The sequence below is a fragment of the Amblyomma americanum genome, chromosome 1 (genome assembly GCF_052857255.1).
Source record: "Amblyomma americanum isolate KBUSLIRL-KWMA chromosome 1, ASM5285725v1, whole genome shotgun sequence".
NCBI lineage: Eukaryota > Metazoa > Arthropoda > Arachnida > Ixodida > Ixodidae > Amblyomma > Amblyomma americanum.
The window spans coordinates 74,509,473-74,519,842 of NC_135497.1; the positions used below are offsets into that span (position 1 = coordinate 74,509,473).

General features: G+C 46.3%; 1 protein-coding gene across 1 annotated transcript; it reads left to right on the forward strand.

Annotated features, from left to right (window-relative positions):
• The first annotated feature begins 1,113 nt into the window (after positions 1-1,113).
• On the forward strand, positions 1,114-8,408 carry LOC144106953 (uncharacterized). Its single transcript, XM_077639954.1, has 9 exons — positions 1,114-1,157; positions 1,387-1,554; positions 1,910-1,994; positions 2,125-2,274; positions 2,357-2,575; positions 2,762-2,939; positions 3,018-3,091; positions 3,161-3,256; positions 8,379-8,408. Exons 1-9 carry the CDS (start codon positions 1,126-1,128, stop codon positions 8,406-8,408), a joined length of 1,032 nt encoding a protein of 343 aa, XP_077496080.1. The 5' UTR covers positions 1,114-1,125.
• The last annotated feature ends 1,962 nt before the right edge of the window (positions 8,409-10,370 follow it).

The following is a 10,370-nucleotide window of genomic DNA, read 5'->3' on the forward strand; positions in this document are numbered from 1 at the left end:
GCAGAAAACAGAACAAAGGGTTCAGTCTTTTTTTTCCTTCCTGCTGGAGGGTATCAGAAGACCAACACAGGCCTGCATCAAAATGGAAGAGGACGAAGGAGCGTTCGTCACATAGCTGCTTCGTGCCCTCGCCCTTTTTCTTTATCATGTCAAGAGAGGAGGTACTTGAGAGGCTGAGGAAGAAGGTGCAGGAGAAATATGGTATAAAAAGGCCGGTGTGAACGCGTGGCAGCATTCGTTGTGCGCCTCGCCTCGTTCAACAGCAAAATGTCTACAGTCAGATGTCTTGCGATTTTAAATAACCGCAGAAAAGTCATAAACGTTGGAGGTGCGTTCCGAGAAAGCGACGTACTTCAAGCGCTAATGGAATCTGACCTTCAGCAGTTCATTCCAGTTTCAGCGAGAATACAGGTAAGATAAAATGTTATTCTCGTCTTCTTTTGCTTGCAAACGCAAAATAAATGTTTAGCTGTTTAGCCTCGCATGATAAGTGAAAAGATAATAGTTAAAAGCTTGTTCGTCAACTTTAGATGTAGCATGTATTCTACGTATGTAGGCATATTTTACAAACCGGCTTTTCTGAATTCAGGAAATCGTGATAGCGAGGACGAAATGTATATCAAAAACGTTTGTTTGCTCATCAGTGGTAAAGATGCAAAATTATGTTTTTGCAAAATGATTATTGCCGTGTATACGGCCTCTAGTTCAAATTGAAATGAGAGCATTCTTCACGACACAGCCTATTTCCAGCACAGTCACCTTTGTTTTTATTCTTGTTTTGCCTCCGTGCTCAGCTATATGTTCGCCCCTCAGAGCTATTAAGATTCGTAAGCATGCAAACATCTCAAACATCTCTCGTAATGTAGATAGATTTTTATCAGTGACTCCATGACGACTTGAACTTAAACATACGCTGAGCAACTCGGCTTTCCTTTTAACCTTTCCTGTTGTTCTGTGTGTGGCGGGGACATCACGAACCGTAAAAAAAAACAATGTAAAACGCATCTACCGCAGCTGTACGACAAGGACTTTGAAGAGTTCGTTGACATGGACTCCGAAAGCGTTGTGCAAGAGCACAGTAAGCTCAACGTGATAGTCGAAAACGATCTTGGAGATGCCCTCAACATGGAAACACCTCCACCGGCGACAGGTATCAGGTAGGAAAAATGGAAGTTTTTTTTGTTTCTACCGTTAACATCTAAGCTTGTTTATTGAGGCGTAAAAGTTTCGATCATAACACGACTAAATTACAAGCTTAAGATGTGAACTCGCATCCCACGCCGTTGCAAGTGGTCACGTTCACCTAAATGGATCGCGAGAGCAAACGCACAATTCGAAAACACCCCCATGAATACCGTTTCGCATGTTTGTTTTCTTTCATTACAGAGAAACCGCGCGACTTCTGCAGAAGGAGAAACACAACTACTGTTTGCCGGAAATGCCTTACCATATATCTAGGCAGCTTGCACAAATTTCGGAGAGCGCAGAAGTTTCGAGTGATCTGCGCCGCGCCATAATTCGGTGGCTTCACGCAGACCTGCTTTCTTACGGACCGTAAGTTGTACGATTTTGATTCTAAGCTAGACCAGTGGTTTTATGTGATTAGGTGGTCTCACTCTATGTCTGAAAGCAGGAAGCTGACAAACATGCTTCACTGCTTGCCTCTGTAGCCGGTGTCAGAAGTTTAACACATAATTTAGTGGGAGTGAATGATCGAAAAGACTTTAATTAGGCTCGCGATGAAAATTTTTGAGAAGTCACCTCTCTTTTCCGATCTGTTTTCCTGAAGTTAATAGAGATAGAGCCAGCTTGTGAGCCCTTATGGCAATGCGCCCAAAGATGCTACTTATTAGTTTTTATTTCGGTGTTGGTGCTCATGTGTAACAGTCATTCTTCTGTCTTGAAACAGGTACCCTGGAAATTTATACGCGGAAGCAGCCAGACGTCTTGTGATAAAGCACCCAGTGCTCTCTGATAAGACGGGCTCAAGTTTTGTAAGACTATTTTATTCTTTTCAAATTTATGCCAAGTACAAGTGCCGGCTTTTTTTCTTCTTAATCCCAGACGTACGTTTTTCTTCAGCAGAAGGTTTGTTTTGACCATGAAGTCGTTTTTCATCAACAGGGGTCTTGGCAGATAGCGCTCAAATTCCGAACCAAGAATGAACGCCGAAAAATTACAGACGTTGAGGAAGTAAATGATGCAAGAAAAAAGGCAAGAAGAAGTGCTGGAGGATGCCCCATCGTGGCATCAAAGGCGGCAACTAAGAGAGGGGTAAGTTTAGAAATCCAGCATTTGTGATACCATGTGTGCGACAATTAAGAATGCGACGATAGTAATGTTTTGTTTTCTTTAGGAAATCCCCGTTAACGATACAGAGGACGAGCATTCTATCCAGGCGCTAAAAGAGTTCATGAAAAAAGAAACAAAAAAATGTGTGGAGGACCAAAACATTCCCCGCTTGCAAGACGCCATGAGGCGTACTTTTGCAGAAAGAAGAAGATGGATGGCACAAAGCAATGCTACAGTCCTGGAGGTGATAGCCGAGTACCCGGCACTAGCAACACTAGAAGCTGTATGTATCTTTCATCTGTTGCCTTCCATAGCATTTCGCTCACGTGTCCCTTGTTAGATGCCAATATCGCTGTGTAAAGCCCGTGTAAACGTGCAACAGCACGTGACCGCGCAAACATCGATTAGACAGTCTCCCTTTCAATGAGTGAATAGTTATGAAGGCAACTAACTTTCTTTTGTCATGCAGGTACACGAGGAGTTCACGAGAATCACAAAGCAAAACGGAGAAGAAAATCTCCTTTCTTTCATTAATAAGCACGGAGAGAGACTGCTGGAGAGAGCCCGAAAGCTGAAGAGTGCCGCGGCAATAATTAAAGCCCATGACGAAGCCAGCTCACGAGCAATGAGCGAAGAAGAAAAGAAGTGTGAGGGCAATAGACTGTTTCTGTTAAACGTGAAATGTGCTCCACTATTCATACTGACATTTAAATTGTTATTTCCAGATTGCTTCGCAAGCGCTGTGCTGCAGCTGATGCCCTGTTTTGTGAAAGAAAATCCCAAACGGTTTTTCAGCCAGGTAAGGTTGTCATAGCATGAGTATAAACCATATCTACCCAATTACTTTTTTCGTCTTTTTTTTGTGTAGGAGGAGAACTGCAAGTTCCCATCTGTTGTCGCCGCTGGCGATCCGTTCCAGCTATTTCCGCAGGTGGCGGCAGTGGAAGGTCTTAAAGTGGATACCGTAGATTTCATTTCAGCTTTGGCTTGTGTTTTTGAACTCTACTGGGCGTTCAACATACATTACGATGCACAGCTTCGGCAAACTTTTGCTGTGTTCGAGTTTGCGTTTTGTGTTGAAGCGTCGTTTGCGCCTGGAGTTCTAGCTACAAGGATGGTAACTTCAATGAAGTGAGTGTCAATAAATTCAAGTGAAAAGTGAATTGCTTTCTGTCTCCATTTGATGTGCCTTGCAAAGCCTACAAGCGTGCTTCCTTTTCTGCCATGCCTGGGCTGAGCAGAATGCACGTGCTGTGTACGCTACCCTTAATTATTGGCCCAGAGCCAAGCTGCACTTCTATTCTACAAACGGCTTGCTGAATTGTAGCATGGCGTTTGTCTGCTCTACGCGTGAATGGAGTGCAAGCACACTTCCGTAGGGAGGCACTGACAAAGCAAATTGGAGCGCAGGGGCAGATGGCATTTTTTTTTCTAATTTGCGCTAACATCTTCCACGAAAACTACTTCACTGCGTAAACAAGAGGAGCCGCACATCTTTTGCGCGCGCGTGTGGCCGGTCCTTGCGGGTTGCAATGCACTAGAGCGCGATGGTGCATGCCCACCGATGGTGCATGCGCTGACTAGGTTCGCTGACGTAACTGTGGGAACAGTGTCACTCCGCGGCGAAGTGTAGCCCCGACTAGCATTTCTCTGCCACATTTTTCTTCAGCGCTAAAGGACAATTTACCTTAAAAGCTACTTTTTTCCGCATAAGTGATGAATGCGTGCCCTTCCGCGAGCTTCACCGCACCTCATCGGTCGTTTAAAAAATGCGGAATAGCTTACATGCGGCCAAAAACTATTTTCACTAATTGCAGCAGTGACGCGTGGCCAAAGGCGCCTTCCTTTTTCCCCTTTCCTGCCCAGCCCTTGCTACAGAATTTTTTTTTTTGCGAGTGTGATGAGAAATTGGAGATGTAACAAGTTTTGAGAATTCATTTATTGATCATATTTATGCATGACAAGCAGCTTTTATATTTTTCCTCTTGGCGTATTATACCCAAAGGTCCGTTTCAAGTTTAGTGGAGAAATAACCAAAAGATTACATTGCCAGGGAGGAGGAGAAAGTTGCCGAGGACCCACCTTTCCTTCACACAAATCAGAAGTTTCCTCTTCCCCATATCCTGAAATGTTACCATTGTGCATGCGCCACTGAGCATTTCCCTGTTTCGTTCTGTTCCTTTCTAAAATATTAGCTTGGGCTCACCCTCGCCACAGGCCTGCTGTCGGGTGAAAAGGTTGTCGAGTGGAAATTGCATTTACGTTATTTAAGCACTCGTAACATCGTCTGATGCATTATGTAAACCACGAATGTCTGAGTGACAAATGTGAGCTGATGGTGCGAGTTTAATAACCATATTAAATCGGAGCCCGCTGACCTTGCTGTTACGTGCAGTTGAGCGCCTATGGAAATAGTGCATTCCTTGAAAGTGGGCACACATTAAATTCGCAATAGAACGTGAGCGTTGGAGCTGATCGTCGCATGAAAGAAGCATTGAATATTTTTCGTCGTACTAGAAACAGCTTATAAACCAGAAAGCTCCATGTATTTGCATTCCGTTTTAAGCACAGACTTCTAACCTTGATATTTTTACTTTATGTATTTACCACACAATAGAAATCGACCATTTTATACCATCTTTACTGCCCCTCTATGAAGATGGCATGCGCAACGAGACACTCCATACCAAATTAAGGTGCCTCGATGGGCCAGCGCCGCTTTCAGGAAGAGACAGCTCTCGGCGGGGGCATGTTGGGCCCCACCCTCCCGTTCGGCTGCATTCAGTGCAATGCGGCGGCACTCTGTTTCGAAGAGAAAATAGAGGCTGCCGCCTGGAATTAAAAAAAATTGGTATTCTAGCAAGACAGCGTGGTAACAGAGATCGTATAAACAGTAAATCAGAGTTAGTTACTGAAATTATACTATGTTTCGAATCTAATGTGCCGATAAAGTTGGCGCCCTCTGTGCATTCCTCGAACACACGGGCTTGACGTCCCGTCTGTTCTCCGTCAGGTAGTTACACGCAGTGACCGAACGCTCCGCGAGTTCTACCTTGAACGATTAATAACTGGATGCCCCACTCCAGTTGTAACCAACACAGTGCTGTGTGCGTGTGTGATTTAATTCCTCTAAAATGAACTAATCACGCGCACAACCTGGCCACATTTCTTATTGTGTAAATAGAGTGCACATATTACTTCTCCCCCTATCGTCTCTTCCTGTCCCCTCACCTCTTTCATTTCATTTCTCCGTTCTGCCTGCTATCCTTTATTTCCGCTGCCCCAGCTCAGGTGCTTCAGTATCAATGGCAGATGCCGGGGCTAGCAAAAATCTTTTCCTTCCTCTTTATTATTATTTTTAATAAAACCACTACTACCATAAAGTTGGCGCCTTGTGAACAGTCGGTGCGCTACTGCGTGTTGGTTCTCTTCTGTCCCGTTCCTTTTGCGCTGTGTTCCTCCATAATAGCATTATTCCAACGTGCGCAGCATATTCCAGTGCAATCTCTCACTACATTTCGATTACTTTTCCAACAGTCAGGATTACTTATTTCGAGCTGCACTTGCATATTCGCCAAAGACTGCCATTAAACAGCTGCTCGTTCGTCATGAAATCAATGCGAGAAGGCGCCTTTCATGGCTAGTAATTTCAATAATTATGAGGATGCAAAGTTAAGTTTGCATTATTCCTCCGTCCTCAGCAGAAACTGTTCTGGAAAGCAAGCGTTTCGCATGCCGTACCTTGCATACTTTGGAGTTTACTGTTGATTCAGCCGTCTGTCTGGCTTCATCTGCGATTGCCTTTTTTTTTTCGCCGCGTGCTGTCACGAGCAAATCCAAATAGCCAGTGCTCTTTAATAGTGTGCGCAGAACACCCGTGAACACAACAGTGTCTAGCTCATAGTGTGATCTCTTGACTGCTGCGTCACACACACACAACACGAGCTCACTTCAAGCAAAGGGGCGTGGCCCGATGGGCGAAATCGCCTTTTTTTCATCTCGGTTTCACATGTTTCATGCATTCTCAGCCGCCTTTCTTCTCCCGATTGGAGACCCCTCGATACGCGTCGCGGCCTTCTCCCGATTACAGTCGCCTCGGTACACATCGTACGTTCTGCCGCCACGCTGTCAGAAGTAGCATATTTTGTCCACCAGACCACAAGCGCTTGCGCAGACGACGTGGGCCAGGAAAGCGAAAGGCCAGTGTTAAAACCTGCCAGGCCACATCAAGATTTACCGAGCGCCTTCTTCACAACCTGACCACAAAGACGTCTCCCATAAGGCAGCCGTATTATTTAGGCGCTCTTGCGGGTAAGCGAGTATGTAAAGTTCTCGTCGCTGCATTTTGTTCAGTCTATCATGTCTTATCTTAATGTCACGAAGGCATTATAACCCTCCCCTCTCTCTACTTTTTTTGCATCAGCTCACTGCGAATATCCTGGCGCCAAACCTATCTTCTGTGCATCAGTAAGCAAAGAAGTCGTGGCTGCGTGAAGCCAACAAAAGGCGGATTTTTCTCCAGTAATGGTTTATTTGCGTTCCTTTTCGTATCGCTTAAAAAGAAACTACAACTGGAGAAAAAGGCTCTTTTCGTTTCCGCCATGCAGCCACATCAGCAAAATTCGTCACACTTGTTTCTGGGACACAACGTCGTATAGATTACTCTTTTTTTCCCTCAGCTTTCGATGCAGTGGGGATGAGAGCTTGTCAGTCATGTTCACTAGCCAGCGTCTTCCTGCGCGCTTTACCTCAAACGTGGTTTTCCTACTAGCCCAGACCCATCTACAGCCCTGCCTGACGACTAATCGAGTGCGGCAGTAAGCCAGCGTCTTTTAGCAACTGGAGCAGACGGCTCCGCGGAAGCGAGTAAGGCGGCCTGTGTTGCGTCGGCTTCTCTTTGTTAGTGTAGCCTGGCGGGGACAACGGTATTCAAAATAAGTAGTTATCAGAAGCTGATTTGGGAAGTGTCTTTGTGAATCAGTCGATTTGAATTATTTTTCTTCGTGTTTTGGAATGAAAAAAAAATTGTTTAGTTAAATTTCCCTCGAATAAAGCGACTTAGTCGCTTCGAATTACGAAAACGTCGTCGCATCGCATCATGAGTCTACTTGTAGTCAACACCATCCAAAGGGAAACGCAACCATCTGAATTATTTTGTTGCAGAAGAAGCCGCTAAGAGAAGCAGTTAAGAAGATATGGTCATTTGGTTTGAGACGCGTCCTCAGCTTGAATTCACTCCAGAGCAGTGCCACGACGGACCACTTGGAAGAGAAACTTGACATTGTTACGTGGAATACTTTTCACATACAGTGCAGTAATAAGACAAATGCACTTCAGATAAATCTGGAAAAGTGGGTGTTAACTACGCAAAAGTATTACATTTGGCAGGTCATCCTCCGCGTTGCTTGTATAAACGAGAAACTCGGGGCTTTGCGAAAAGTCCGTACGTTCAAAACAACAAAAGCCGCATAATTTAATGGAATTTGGTGACCCTAATATAGTCTATTTTATCACTATCAATGAAGACCAAATAACTGCCGTCGATTTCCAATGCAGCCATTAAAGAAACACAGCAATCCGTCATATCTTGTCGATTGTCATGTAGTTGGAGCGAGTGCAACATGCATAAAATACACTCAAAAGTGCTAAAATACTACTGCCACGAGTGAAACAATTGTGTGCTATTTCCAGTTAAGTCGCATTATTGAAGTCGCCATACGCATAGCGCGCAGTACGCGACCTGCGAGTGGGAAACATGCCGCGGCGAGGGGGGAACGGCGGCGCGGGGTGGTACAAAGCGCGTCCTCACCCTGAAAGCGGAGGTGAGCGGGCGTCCAGGCACCCTACACAAAATGCTCTACGAGCGCCCCGTCGTGACGTACGAGCAAACTAATCTTCCCGCTGTTTTAGGGGCGGGAACGGACGCGCAGTTATCAACACTGGTAGGGAGGGTAAGTAGAGAGTAAGTTTTCTAAAAGGGGGTAAGTGATCAGGAGCATGCTATTGACGGGTGCAAAGTTACTCCTAGGGTCCTCTAAAGGGTGTAAAAGTCTTTTTTACCCCCTTCTCACACCCTTTTTTCTTAGAGTGTTGAAGCGCTGACCGCGAAGGCATAAGATGACGTATGCGCAATGAACTGATTTATCAGCGGTTCCTGAGTTGAATATAGGCAGACATTAAAGGTGGACGGTGGTTGTTATTACGTCCGAATGTTTTAAGTAATAAACTACAACGGACGGATGGATGGAAACAACATTTATTTAAAGAAAAAAAAGAAAGAAAAAATCTTCCAGGGTGGTCTCCTACTGGGCCAGGAGTCCACGGGCTTGTGCCTCACATAAGGCCCGATCCACCAGCCATTTCTGGCCGCTGGGCTGAGCGGTACGTAAAGCAGCCTCCCAGGAAGAATGAGTGGGATTGGGGATGGGGGTACTGCCTGTGGGGAAGAACATTCCCAAAGGTCACTAAGTGGATCTGGGCACACCACAGGTATTACAATGAGGAGGAAAGGTGGGGTGAAAGCATGAGAGACGGTAGGGGGAAACAATACCCGCCGCGGTGGCTCAGTGGTTAGGGCGCTCGACTACTGATCCGGAGTTCCCGGGTTCGAATCCGACCGCGGCGGCTGCGTTTTTATGGAGGAAAAACGCTAAGGCGCCCATGTGCTGTGCGATGTCAGTGCACGTTAAAGATCCCCAGGTGGTCGAAATTATTCCGGAGCGCTCGACTACGGCACCTATTCTTCCTTTCTTCTTTCACTCCCTCCTTTATCCCTTCCCTTACGGCGCGGTTCAGGTGTCCAACGATATATGAGACAGATACTGCGCCATTTCCTTTCCCCAAAAAACCAATTATTATTATTATTAAGCAGCCCGTCTGTAATCCGCCTTTTTCATGTTCCTGTGCTGCCACCTCACGTACAGCACTGGAAGCTCATTGGAAGGGTACTGTGCGCCCAACCCGGCCGGAGTGAGTGCCGCTGCGGAGCACGTTTTGTAGGAATCTGTCAACGATTGCGTGTCCTGGGCAGCACCTGGTGCCTGGAGGATTTCTAGGATTGACTGGTGGCTATGTGCGAAGTCCGAGGCAGGCTGCTGAGCCCACTGAAGAGCAAATTCTTCAGTATCTCCGGTCATCCGGCATGCGATGCGAACGCCAGCTGAGCAAGGGCCGCCGCTTCAAAGATGAAGGCTACATTCGGAACATAATATTCAATGAAATATCCGCGATCAGTGAAAATGGCGTTTTCCGCTGTATATGCCTGCCATCCATGAAAGGTGGATACTACATCGTGCACGCCGTAGCACTGAAAACAACTGGGGACAACAGTTTTCACAATCCCGCCGCGGTGGCTGAGTGGTTATGGCGCTCGGCTGCTGGCCCGAAAGACGCGGGTTCGATCCCGGCCGCGGCGGCAGAATTTTGATGGAGGCAAATTTCTAGAGGCCCGTGTACTGTGCGATGTCAGTGCAAGTTAAAGAATCCCAGGTGGTCGAAATCTCCGGAGCCCATCACTACGGCGTCCGTCATAGCCTGAGTCGCTTTGGGACGTTAAACCCCACTAAACCAAACCAACTTTTCACAAGCAATCGTTGTGCTCAAGTGCTTCAGAATAGCTACACGAGCGATAAAAGCACAAGCGTACTCGCAACATGGCAGCTCTGCTAGCATTTTACTTTATTTTCCTACAGCACACCGCTGCATAGGTTAAACAAGCATGCGCGTCCATAAAGACGTGCGCGAGAAGCGCACATTGAGTCATTCCGACGAAACCACGCAGAACTTTTCATCATGGATATGATGCGAACACACGCATAACGCACCTTCTGCTTCTTCTGCCTCTTAATACATGGCACATACCCACATGGGGGTATTGGCCAAGATGTAGTGGCATAAACAAGGAAATTTCCTTAGGAGATTACGACAAAATTGTAGCACCATGCGTGAATGCTCTCGTAGCTTCTTTTTCGTTGTCCGCTCCACCGCGCGTTGAAAGCGGCTCACAGCACTTGCCCATTTGGCCTTCTTGCTTGAGAAAGCAAAAAGCATCGGAATGAAGTCTGGGTGCCGCGGTGACA